The sequence below is a fragment of the Miniopterus natalensis genome, chromosome 6, assembly GCF_054644295.1.
Source record: "Miniopterus natalensis isolate mMinNat1 chromosome 6, mMinNat1.hap1, whole genome shotgun sequence".
Taxonomy (NCBI): Eukaryota; Metazoa; Chordata; class Mammalia; order Chiroptera; family Miniopteridae; genus Miniopterus; species Miniopterus natalensis.
Window position 1 is genome coordinate 52,945,951 of NC_142086.1, and position 14,196 is coordinate 52,960,146.

The following is a 14,196-nucleotide window of genomic DNA, read 5'->3' on the forward strand; positions in this document are numbered from 1 at the left end:
AGAGATCAAGTCAAAGGGAGTCAATCAAATTTTGATTGAAGTTCAGTGGATGTATTGAGCATGTTTTACTCTATAAAATTTTCAGTCCCTTTAAGTGAATAAACAAAGGAATGAGAAAGTCTGAGTTATAATTCATGGCTCTGTCAGGAACTAGTTTGTGAACCTCTAAAACTCACTCATTTTTACATCTCTAAAAATGAGGAGATTTTCCTAGGTAGTCTCTCAGATTTACTCCAAATCTAATACTTTATGATTCTATAAAATGCTAAATAAAATCTTTAAATGAATGAAGTATTTTCCCTCTGTAGTTTACTGTATACCATGGCTTTACACAGAGAAGATAGAATGCCTGTTCACAATTTCACTTACAGGTTCATTCATTAATTAAACAAATATCAATCATTTCCTATAAGCTAGGCGTTGTTCTAGGACCAAAGACAAAAGAGTGAAGTAAACAAAATTATTGCCTTCAATAAGGCTTACATTCTAGTGGGGAAGATAGATAATAAATATTACAAGTAAGTAATTTGACAAGGACAAGAAAATAATATGTTGGGGATCTCTTCAGTTATTTTGTATTTGAAAATCAAAGAACTTAGGACAGTATGTAAACATAGGTCCTAAGGATCTACTGATCTTATTTTACTATATTTCAAGGCAAAATATTATTTACCAAAGTTCAAATATGGTGTATCTAGGTCTCAGTTCACCAAAATAACTGGCCTTTACCGACTTTCTCACCTTTGTGAATAGCCCTACCATTCCTTCTCTCCCTAGCAGAGGCTAATTTCCATTCTTTATTAGAGAGGAAATTTGGCCATGCAGTTCAAAAAACTCCCAGCTGTGTGACCTTGAACGAGTCATTTGGCCTTCAGTTTTCAGAAAAATGAAAGGTTGTTCTAGATAGTTTCTATGATTAAATCTTCTTTAGGGTGGTATTATAAATCTAGGTTTCCAAATCAATGCATACAAACACCCTATATAGCCAAATTAATTAAAAATTAACATGAGCTAAGATGGAACACATTAAAATGCGTAGGATTATTTATTTAGTGCTGTAAACATATATTTTACTGAACAAACACTTTACCAGAAATCACTACCACAAAAGGAAATATAGGTAACATGTCTCCTTAACTAGAAAACATTCTATTCCCATGACCCACAGATACCTTAAACAAAGATCTGGAGAGAGACAAAACCAAGAAATCCATTTTCCCCCCAAATCAATACAACCTTGTCTCTAAACCACTCATTTTCTAATTTTACTTCTATTGTGGTTTTGGGGTTTTTAATTAATTAGGTCATTTTTCTGTGAGAAAAAAAAAATCCTTAAAGGCCTCAGGTTCCATCTGTACTAGAGGAAGCTGCCCACCTGGGGTCATTTACCAGTTTGTAATTGACAGGAGCACTCTGGAAACCATTTTCTTGACACAAAATAATAAAAAGGAGAAAATATAAATTACCTAGCACCTCTCAGCTGAGACCCTGTAAGCACTATCAAAGCAATCACATTGTTCCTCATGCTGATGAACAAGCTTCGGCACAGAGTGCTGTCTGATCTTATAGTCCATGACCAAATCCAGGAAGATGGTGCCAAGACAGTGCAATGGATGGAAAGGGACCCGGATCTGGAGTCAGTGGGCCTGGGCCCCAATTCTGCTGCTTAGGGGATCTATGCTTTGTTAGGGTGCTGGTGGCCTTGGAGAGTGGGGAGTCTCTTAATCACTCAGACCCTCCATGTCTTCATAAGCCAAATGGAAATAATCATACTGTGTATTTTGCAGGGCTGCTGTCTAGCTCAAATGATATAACAAATAAAAAAGTGCTTCACCAAGCATTATATAAATGTTATAATCATGTAATAACAATGATCATCTTGGAGTTGAACTGAAATTGGATGCAAAAGTCTGACTCCCAGGTAAGTTTAGTCACCTAAGTCACTGAATATCAATCACAATTGGGCAGTATTTCCAAAATTGAATCTCATAGTCCTTAAAATGATTGGATGCCCATCACCACTTCCCCAATAACAGGTTATTGGACTTTGGCCTGGACTCTTCTAAGAACTTGCTTCTGTCTGTTAAAGAACTTGCTTCTGTCTGTTAAAGTTAATTCATGATACTGAATGGGAATTTGTCAGCTTCTCCTCACTTTGTTTTTGGTGCTAACTCTGGAAGCACAATTCATTCCTTTTTTACATGGCAGTTCTCCAACAGCAATCAGAGTGCCAGGTCTTCTTTTCTCTAATACCTTCAACTGTGCCTCAAACAGTGGCTTTCACCTTTCTTAGCATCTTAGCCTAAGTCCTCTAGACATGCTCACTTATTGATTGGTCTTACTTTTACAGAAAAGAAACAAATTATCATCCCTGTTGTCTGAGGCACTCTGCTTCTTATTCATGAACATTCATTGGATCTATGTTTTGCTCTTGATTGAGAAGATAAATAGTACCAAATATGATGAGTTGGTTTTATTGGAAAGTAATCATAGCACAAGCCCATGCATCCCTTTCTTCTTTTGAGGCTGACCACATGTCAGGTCCCTGTTGCTTCCCATCTTCGACTTCTGTCCAATTGTCCTTTGAGGCAGTAAAGCCTAATCTTCCCTAGAACAAACTTCTGGGTACATGAAAATTTTCTCAATATACCTTACTAATAATACTCAGAGAAAAACAACAACAAAAAAATTGTTAGATAAATGCCAGGTTCTCTGAAGATAATTTACCTAGTGCTTCCTGAAGGCATAAGAATTCTTCAAATAGCTCACTAAACAATTTTAAGACTCACACTTCAGTTTTCTTTTATAAAAGGAATAAGATAATACATTGTAAATAATGCCAAGATAATTACAGCTTTCTGCTTAAAGATAAGTTTGTAGATATTTTCAGTCCATCCTCAAATATATTACACTACCCATTTCCAGAGATGCTGTATTCCAATAGGACTGTCTTTAGTCTTAGGATCTGTATAGCCAGAACACTATTATTTTGGAGGGAATCATACCATGGTCACGGACATAGGCATGTGAAATCTCTCACATACAAACATGTATTCTCTTTCAAAATGTAGAAAAGCACAAAACTTAGAGGCTCTGGGTGTTTCAACCAACAAGGAAATATCTTGGGTGAATGCAAAGAGATGTGTCATGAATATCTGTGTGACAAACTCAACTTTACTCAATATTTCACCCTCAAAGCTGTCTGAAAAATACAAGCTCCAATGCTGTCAACTAGCCCTGTAAGCTCCCCAGTTTTCTAGCAATGATACCTTTCTCCCCCATTAATTTTGATAGCTAATTTTAAAATTTTCTCTATTTTATGTTCTTAAATTTACCCTAACTTATAATAATTTATAGTTCATCACCCATTGTTCTTTCTATGGTTTATCCCTGGAACTAAGTGCACCCTCTAGTATTAGCATACTCTTTTAATTGTCCAGGGAAACAGGTTGCTTCATGATGCAAACACTTGTACTAAGGCATGTAGTCTTGCTGCAAATTATTTGGGCTAAAGACCTGCTGCTTGGTTAATTGAATGAGATGAGAATTTACTCCTACCTCCACCCTTCTTCTATGTTTCATTTCTCCCCCTTACAAGGTAGTGTTTCAAGGCCCATTCAAGGACCCCATTGTCATTGGGAAACTGCTACAGTCAATGGAAAAGTCAATGGAAAATGTTCGGAGCTTGAGAGACTTTATCTTCCCTTCAGAGATATGTATTTACCCAAATGCTGTATTATGATTCTTAATACTGTAAGGGAAGTCAACATTTTTTATAAAGATGGAAGAGAAAGACCGTGGAAACACTAAAACTAGCACCTTTTGAGAGGAAATCATTAAAAAATACAAAACACAATAACCAGCTAAGACTTAATTACAGGGTCTTGTTTGTAATATTTTGTCAAGAGCTGACTTAAGAAAGCAAGATGAGCTATAGTTATCGGTGACTGGCTTCTCCCAAGGTCAAGAACAGGGCTACAGTTAGCTGACATGGTCAACTGGGAGCTATTAAGTATACAATCTTCCTAAAGTCTATATCTAGGCCATGGTAAAACCCCATGCTTAGTGCCACATCAGTTAATTCATGAGTTATAGATAGTTAAACTATAATTTCAGTGACATTGAAGTCCAGGCTATAAAACTTATGGCCTTAGACACAGGTGGTCTCTCACTAAAGATCATGACTTTGGGAGGGAAAGGATGAAATAAGGCAGGGACAGTGAACTACTGACTAGCTGCAGGAACAACATATGCCTTTCTGTATGATTTAATGTCATAAATCAGAGTGAACTTGAGATAAAAAAAATAAGTCAAAATTCTGAAACTTATTAGCTATGTGACCATGACAACTCACTGAGCCACTCTGAATCTTTTACGTCACATGAACAGTGAAGACATCATCACTAGATTTCAGTCAGACCATGGTTGTAAATAGGCTTTTTAAGCTTATAGAGCTTTAGGTAAATATCAGCTTTTGTCATCACCACCATAACAGTTATCACCTCACAACAATAAAAGGGTTATGTGACCTCTAGAGAATTAAAAAAATACACAAGAAAGAGAAATTTCAAAGGTCCACTGTAGTCATTAAAACAGTTAAGTTTAGAAGGTACAGGAATATGACTCTCCCTACTTCCACCATCAAGGAAAGGAGTCTAAGATAATTTACTTGTGACAGGCTTCAATACATTTTTGGGGAGAAGAGTGTGTCCCGTGTACCTGTGTAATCGCATCTTTAGCTATTTTAATGTGAAGTTAATTCTGCCCTCCCCCAAATCAATCAATCGATCAATCAATCAATCAATCAATCCTATTTCTAAGATGTTTCAGACATCATTACATTTCACCCTAAAACCTTGAACATGTTATTCCTAAAATTTAAGGGTTACTCCTATCTAATCACAATGCCATTATCCAAGACAAGAAATTAACATGGATATATTATCTCACTTATAGTTCATATTTAAATTTCTCTAATCTTGACCCAAATGATTATAGTTGCTTTTTTTTTTTTAACCCAGATTCCAATCAAAACTCATGCCTTACATTTTAAAGGCATGTTACTTTAATTTCCTGTAATCTAGCACAGTCTCTTCTAACAATTCATTTTTCAAGAATTCAGGGCAATTTTCTCTTTTCTTTTCTTTTCTTTTCTTTTCTTTTTTTCTTTTCTTTTTTAAATATACCTTTATTGATTTCAGAGAGGAAAGGAGAGGGAGAGAGAGAGACAGAAACATCAATGATGAGAGAGTCATTGATTGAGCCCACAACCAGGCATGTGCCCTGACCGGGAATCGAACCTCGATCGCCTGGATCCCAGGTCGACACTCAACCGCTGAGCCACGCCCAGCCAGGCTGGATTTGTCTATTTTTTAATGGTTGGATTCAGGTTAAATATTTTAGCAAGACTATTACATAGGTATGTTGTATACTTCCTACTATATCATATCAGCTGTAACATGTCAATTTGTCCCATTATTGGTGATGCTAAATTTCATCAATAGAATTAACTTCTCCTCCAGGCCTCTATACTGTAAAGGTACCTTCTTTGTACTTAAGTCATCTGTGAGGTAACTTTTTGATATCCCTCCTCATACCTTTAAGCATTCCTTAATAACAGCTTTTTAATTATAAAGAAAAACTGTTAAAAGTTATGAGAATCTCCATGAAGAACTAAAACAATAAAAAAAATAAAAATATAGTCATGATTCATTTCACTTAAGTTAAAAGAGGGGGTGGGGGCTTAATTAAAACAAAGCAACATGACCACAGCGGAACCTACACCATTCACATCATGTGTTTATATTTTGTTCCCTTTCTCTCCTGGATGCAGCCTGTAATCTACTAGGAGATTTTTTACAAGAAAGCACTAATGACCGTCAGCAAATCAGTGTTAGTGTCCATGAAAATTCCAGCATTAAATAGGCAAAATGATGGAAAAAGACAGCAGGTAATAGGGTTGGGTGGGGCAAGAGCTTGAAGTTCTTTCAGGGTGGTGCTTGGCAATGTTATTTCCAGCCCAGAATGGAACTAAGCTTAAATTCTGATAGAAGGAAAGACAGGACTCTTATCCAACTCTCTTGGGTCAGGTCCTCCTACATACACACTAATATGTAGCCCTCCTTCCCTCATCTCCAGGCAGACTTATGGGCTCCGTCTTCTACTCTCACGTAGGCTCAGGCAGAACCAACACGGTGCTGATGATCTGCACTGATATCCCTGCCTCTCTTCTGTTCTTCCCAGGACCACACAAGCCCCGTGAGGGCAGAGCCTCTACATCTAGATGTCCCTTACACCCAGCACAGTGGCAGGCATGGAAAGTGTTCTCAGGAAATGTTTAATGTTTAGAGTGGAACACTGCATGACAGTTCCGCTAAGTCATCCTTTGCTTTTTGCTTTTACTTAGCCAGTAAGAGGGAGAGTCGACATTCAAATCAATTCTGGCTTTGGAACCCACCTTCTTAACCACTACTGATGGAACAGTTCCCACAGCATTTGACCTCAATGTGCTTAGGTTCATTATGTAAGACTTTCAATAGCCTTTACTCTGCCATTACAAGTCTTCTCCACAATATGGAGTTTTCTCAAAAAATTAAAAACACTCTACTTTATGACTCAGTAATTCCACTTCTGGGTATATATCTGAAAAAAATATATGCATCCCTATGTTCACTGAAGTGTTATTTACAATAGCCCAAATATGGAAGCAACCCAAGTGTCCATCAATAACAAGTGGCTAAAGAAAATAAGTGGCTAATAATATAATTGTATATATAATATATATGTAATGCAATATTACTTGGCCATAAAAAAGTATGAAATCTTACCATATGCAACAACATGGATAAACATAGAAGGTATTGTGCTAAAGTGAAGTAAGTCAGACAGCGAAATACAAATACCATATGATTTCACTTACACATGGGACCTAAAGAACAAAATAAACAAACAAAACAGAAATAGACTCACAGGTAAAAAGTAACAAACTGGGGGTTGCCAGATGGGAGAGGGGTTGTGGGATAGGTGAAAAGGCGAAAGGATTAAGTACAAATTGAGAGTTATGAAATAGTCACAGGGATGTAAAGTACGGCATAGGGAATATAGTTAATATTGCAATAACTATGTATGGTGCCAGGTAGTTATTAGAATTATAGGGGGGGGGTCACTTTGTAAATTATATAATTATCTAATTACTATGATATACACCTGAAACTAATATAAAATAATATTAAATGTCACTGTAATTAAAAATATAATAAAAAAAACAACAATAATAAAAGTTGTTTCCGTATTGCTCCCAACCTGCTTCTCCAATCTTATTTCCCAATATTTTGTTCCTTCCTACATAGGTAATTCTCTTCAGTGGTTTTATTCCCTATATGTTAAAAATCCCCTCAACAGAAATGACATCATTTCTATAATGTTGCCCTATTTGGAAATATCTATTAGCATAATTTTAAAGACTTGACTCAAAGGCTAACTACTCCATAAACACTTTTCCATTCTTGCCTCTAGATGTCTTTCCTCCCTTTTCTGAATTCTCAAAGACCTTTGAATGAACTTTAAGCCACTTGTCACTTTCTACCTTGAGTTATGATTAAATATCATAATTCTATACACATGCCTTATTAGACTATAAGCACCTTTAAAGGTAAGATCCATGTTTGCTTGTGTCCTACATCTCTAACACTTAGAAGAGTAACTTGCATGTAATGGACATTTAGTGTTTGTTTTCCACATAGAGTAAATTTTCCTTGAATCGTCCTGGCCTCAAGTCATATTTTGTTCATTCTATCTACTTAGAAGAGAATATCCTCTATTATTTTCCATCTGGCCAAAGCTGATCTTCTCCATAAAACCTTTCTAAATATACATCCTAAACCTTTGGAGGTGCTGGATATGTTTATAACCTAGATTGTGGTATTGGCAATAGAAGTGTAAACATATGTCCAAACCCACCAAATCGTATACATTAAGTATATACAGGTTTTGGGGTTTTTTTTTTGTATACCTCAACAAAGCTGAGGGAAAGAATTTTAGAAGAAAAAAAGATGTATAGGCCTGGAGCCTGGATTCTAATACAGTTCTGAAATTTATTACCTTTGATAAGGACCAATTACTTAACATTTCTGTGCCTCAATGTCCTAATCTGGAAATAATAATAACATTTACTTTATAGGGTTACATTTTTTCAGTAAGGATTAAACGAGTTAATTCTGATAAAGTACATAAAATAGTGCTGTCGTATCGTAAGCACTCAATAAAAGTTAATCATTATTCCACATTTTCCTCATGGTTTGTAAACATCATTTGGCAATGATTACTTACCAATTGGTGACATATGTTCTATTTTTGATAGGAACTTAAATTTAAATCCAGTTATTAATTAATTTTAAGGGCATATCTTGTTTTCTTAAAGTATGGGATAACTTTGATTATTGGGCATATCATATTTTACATGCCAAGAACTTGGCTAAATGCTTTCTATAAATATTTCATTCAATACTCACAATAACAGTATAAGCTAGCTACTACTTCCACTAGATAAAGCAAAACAAAAACAAATATTTAGAGAGATTAAACAAGTTATTAAAGTTGTCTAAGCTAGTAAGTAGTAGAGCTAGGACCATTCTTGAAGGCAAATATAATAGTTGATTTATATCTGTTTCCCAAAGTGCTTAATATATAGTCATTAACACAATTTTCCTTATTGCTATGCATCTTTAAAAAATATATCTTTATTGATTCAGAGAGAGGAAAGGAGAAGGAGAGAGTGATGAGAGAGTCGTCATTGATTGGCTGCCTCCTGCACGCCCCCGACCAGGGATCGAGCCCGCAACCCGGGCATGTGCCCTGACCGGGAATCGAACCCCGATCGCCTGGATTTTAGGTCGACGCTCAACCGCTGAGCCTCGCCCGGCCGGGCGCTATGCATTTTTTTGCTATACTATTTGAAGCATATATACTTGGTATTATTACTTTTCATTTTTAATATACCTTAATACAGAGAACATATTTTTTCACTTTTAACACGCTTTTTACAAAAGTTTATCTTAGACTCCAATGTAAATTCTCTCATGTCAATGACAAGAACATAATATACTTACAGTATGTTTTAATATAAGTAGAGACTTTTTTACTGTTTTCCATGCCTTTGTGCTAATCTATATCAACTTACGTTCTTCAGCTTTGCTATATTTCTTTGGATTGATGCTGCTTCCATGTGATCTTACTAGCGCTGAAAGAAACGCTAGAGAACATTTGCTCTACCCTTTGATTTATCAAAGTGGGAAATGGAGCTCAGGCAGATGGGGAACATGGCAATATTGCTTAGTCAGCGAGAGGAAGAGAGGGACAGAACCAGAATTCTTTATTTGCACTATTATGCTCTTTTAGCTAAGCTATGCTGCCTCCTGCATACAAATAAATGCCATGATTTTCACATCCTAACACAGCCCATCGATGACATGGCTTTGGACCAGTGCTTTCAGTTCACCTTTCAATGCATATTCCCAAATAAGAAGCCAGTGGGAAGACATACAAATAGGAAATACCTTAGGAAGTAAAAGCCCTGTGCGGCGTGCAGTTTCCCACCTCTGTGTCTTTCCACCCCGATGCTCCCTAAATTTAATGTCTTTTTTCCACATGTCCTTAAAGCAGCACTAGTCAAAAGGAGTCTGACTAAGAAATGGGTGTCTGACTAAGAAATGTTTATCACCCTGTGATGAGACAAGTATACAGAGCATTTAGAAAATATTATAGCAATTTAATAGAGTAATTTATTCTTGTTAATCTAATAATGGTAAAACTTGGTCTTCCATTTTATATTTCTTTAAATTTCATTTTCTTAGTAACTAATTTTAATTATACTCTATAAAAATATTGATCTCCAACAGACTGGGCAGTAGTATTTCATGACAAAAAAACTTGAGGCACTGTTTTTAAGGGTCCAGGTTCAAGTGCCACCAATTCTTCTATAAAGCATTCCTGATGTTCCTGATGAATAGAGATTTTAAATTTATAACATTTGACCTAAGCAAGCCTCTCTCATGCCTCTTTTAACATTTTACCTAGATTAGCAATTATTTGTATTTTCCTTATCTCTTCTGAATAATTACAACTTCCCTGAGGACAAGTTATGTATCTATAACACCGCATAATTGGCATGCAATTCATAAATTCACATTACTACCGAAATCAGCTCTAGAACCCACTCACCAAAGTATTCGTCAGCCGGTGGATTTTCCATGTCATACAGCATCTTCTTGGTCAGGTGCTCCAGCTCATCTTCAGGGCGGAATGAAGGGGGACCAGCCGCAGGCCCCTTTGGTACCGTTTGTCCACCCTGTAAATGAGAAAACACACAGTCCTTTAAATGCCATCTAGACATCAACCAAGACAATCAGGTAGTGTTTGCAGTGTAGAGAAAAAAGCACTGGATGTGGCTATCAGGAGACCTGGGTTTTAACATTGGTTTTGTCAGTTATTCAGTGTCTGATCTTGGACACAACACTTTATTCATTTGCCTAATCTACAGAAGTCATCCATCAGGCTTTAGAAACCCACGTTTACAACAGCAGGACTCTGCTTCATTCAATAATTGCTAGGAGTCACCATGCACCAGTTGTATATTTATTAAAAAGATAATAAATTGAGCCTCCTTCTTGTGGAGCTTATAGTGAAGTGAGAGAGAAAGGCACACCAATAATTAAAAATAAAGCAACTGTAGAAAGGGCACCATCAGGATACCGATACAACCTCTCACATAGCCTGAGAAGAAGAATTCCAGAGGACAGGTGGTGACAGAGACCAGGACTTATTCAGTTAAAAGAGGTTTCTCACATTAAGGTGGCACAAGGAGCTCCTGGCACTTGTGTATTTCTGGACCATTTATAATGTTTGAGACAGAAAACGAAACACATCTACTGAATACAGGTGTCCAGAAAATGAAGGGCCTTGTGTTCCAGTCAAGGAAGTTGAGTAATGTTTCTCTTACCAGCACTGCAGCCAGCTAGATATCAAACAGGGAAAGTAAATCAGTAGCACCGACACTGGGCTGGTGTTTTAATCAGTAGGTGAGCCAGAATTCTAGCAACGTAAGGGAGTCAAGTGCCAGGTGAAAGAGCACTTAAGGTGACCAACCAAGAGTCCAAAGTAAGTAGAGAAAGAAGAAAGGCCAGATTACAGATGTAAACTAATCTTGTGCTGTGTAAATAAAAGGGAATTTATCATATTTTCTTTTGCTATATAATGACTTGGACCATTTCCAAAATCATACCCCAATATCTTGAATCAAAGTGTTAAAAATAGACAGACTTATAAAAGGTTTAGAAATGACATTGATATCTACTGGGCAGAGATGAGAGTGGGGATGCTCTTCCTTTATGTTTATGCATTCTTAAAATTGTTGACCAAGAGTTTCTCTTGTCATGAATAGTTTACAAGAACTAGTTCAACAAAACTTGCATATTCATTCACCAGTTATCTTCATTGTACTATTATGCTCTTTTAGCTGTGTGAAAACGCAGTAAAGTACAAATCCCTATACAAATGTTTCATTCTTACTACCAACATTTATTTCAACAATTCCAAGATGGATATTGATTATTTGTGTGATACCTAAGGCATAAAATGCCTTCTAAACATATGTAAAATTGTTAATTGCTACCTATTTGGCCTTTTCTCTATAATTACCATCCATTTTTTAGGTTTTTAAAAATGTACAGAAAGTTGGAGTTCAGATGTGCAGAAGGCTGAAAATGCCAAGAATTTTTTTATGTTTGTCACTACCTTTACCCTTGGGATTTTATTTCACTGTTGGGCAATTAGGATGGGAGATTCAAAGCAGTGACTAAATTATGACATGTGACAGGACAGAGACAAAAAGGAGAGCCGCCTGCCAGGATCTGAAGAATCATTATCTCAATCTATTCATTGTGAGATAAGAAAATTGACACCCCAAAAATTTAGAGCTGGGGCTAATTATAATAAAGTTTGGGCCGGTACCCATCCTAGACTCACTCATTTATTCAGCAGACATTAAATGTTAAACTTAGGGCTTCCTCTAAAATGCAAATAATGCTTGCCCTATGGAATTGGTGTGAGAGTTAAAGGAGCTATCGAATCACTCATTCATTCATTTGCTTATTAGTTTATCCACTCATTTTTCGTGTTTGTGTCCCCCCTGCAAGCATCGGGAAAGGATACAGAGACGTATTAGACATAGTCTTTGCCTTTGAGAGGACTGCAGTCTAGTGGGGGTGAGAAACATGCACAAATGGTTAATTATAAAAAAGCACACTATATTGGCAGGACTGTATGTAGATATGAACACTGGAGGAATGATTTGCTTCTATTATTAAACTTTAAATTGTACACATGCTATCCACTTCTAGGAAAATTTTACAGAAATACTCAAACGATAACAAATTTGTATGACCAAGGCTGGTCACAGGAACTATATTTGAGAGAAGGAAGAATAATGTAATTATCCATCTACTGGTAACAGCCCACCTAAATAGACATTAACAGACACATACATGGAACATAAACAGGTTTTAAAAGAAAACATTGTAAATTGGTATGTACAATATGAAAAGATGACCTCGCATGTTATCAACTGAACAGATCCAGTCATAGAATATCTAAATGAAGCTCTCATTTTTGTAAAGGAAGTACAGTTTAATATTATCTTCAGGTCTATATAAAGATGGGGGGGGGGGAGCCTGAAAGGACATTATTCAAGTGTTAAAGGGGATCATCTCTGGGGGTGGAATCCTGGCGGGTTTTCATTTTTTAAGATTCTTTCTTTATTTTACAGTATGCAACTGCACTTCTGCAGTTCATGAACTACAACTTTTTAGATGCGATGAATCAAGTGATAAAGGTATGATGGATACTAATGAAACTCTTGAACAGGCTTCTAATTGGAATGAAGCGGGGAACTCTGAGAGGAGCCAAAGGGCAGAGGTCAGGAGCAGATTGGTGTGGGAGGAAAATCTGCAAGTGGTTTGGGGTTTAAGAGGCAAGAGTCAGTTAGGAACTGCCATGCCATACTGAGGCGCTTAGGGCTCCCTGTGGGCCAGTGCTAGAGGCCTGTGTGAGACCATGGACAACTCTGAAAGTTTGATGAGCTAAACTCCCTTTTGGCAGAGAATGACACCCATAAAGATGCACATAAATTTCAATTTACAATGACAAATTGTAATTATTATTATAATTACTTACAATTCCAGGAATTTTGTAAACCACTACCACTGGGAACACATCTAAAGACCCTCAGGCAGGAGCATCCAGACATTAGAATCCGCTGTTGGGATTATACGCAGAGGAGGGTGCTAATCAGATTTACAAAGTTCTTTCTGGAATGGAGGATGGATGGGAGCCCCATGAGACTGTAGTGAAATATAAGACTTCAATAATATATCTGTGGCCAGGGACAGCGAAGGGATATACTATGCGGCAGTGGCATTGTGGTTGGAGACAGAGATTTAACTATGCCACAAACTTGCTGTCCTTAGGTGCGCTTCCTAACCTTCCACAACTTCAGATTTCCTTCTGTAGAATGGGCTCGCTAATGTTACCTCACAGTCTGTGAGTTAAAGTGAAGCAGCTTGCCCCTCACGCTGTATCTGATAGAGCTTAACCACTCTCAAACCAGGATTACAAAGGGACTCTCTTTAGGCTCCCCAACCTGTCTCTGAGGGGCGGGATTACCCTAGTTCAGGTGATAGATGAAGACAAGGATGGGAAAATGACTTACATTTTGTTTTCCAGCCTTGCAATAAAGAGAGAATTTGAGCCCAAATATGGCGTCACCTGACTCCAAATTCCATGCATTTTCCTCCCAACCAAACATTGCTTCCCACAGAAAAAACTGCTAGAAAAGTATGAAAGAGTATCTCTAATATTCATGGTGCTGGCTGTTCTAATTTAAATCAACAGCTATCAAAGAGAAAACCTGATAATTCTTGCTTCCTGGCTTAGGGTGGGCCCTCAGGGAATAGACATATTTTATCATTGTTTGAGCCTAGTGTCTGCTTCCCTTTTACCCTAAATAAAGGCAGCAAGAATGTTAAGTCTGTCCTCTGTAAATCTAAGCAATTCAGATTTTACCCTTAGCACTTACATTTCAAGTAGAGCTCTAATTTCAGAGTACTTACCTTGTCAGTACTTCACAGATTATAAGAAAATTAT

The 14,196-nt window shown here is 36.9% G+C and overlaps 1 protein-coding gene across 2 annotated transcripts in view; it reads right to left on the reverse strand.

Annotated features, from left to right (window-relative positions):
* LPP (LIM domain containing preferred translocation partner in lipoma) overlaps positions 1-14,196 on the reverse strand; it is a 601,611-nt gene that overhangs the window by 131,528 nt on the left and 455,887 nt on the right. For both annotated transcript variants that reach the window (XM_087818248.1, XM_016200064.2), the window contains one exon: positions 10,219-10,345. In XM_087818248.1, coding sequence (XP_087674374.1) covers positions 10,219-10,345 — 127 coding nt within the window. The remainder of the gene's footprint in view (positions 1-10,218; positions 10,346-14,196) is intronic.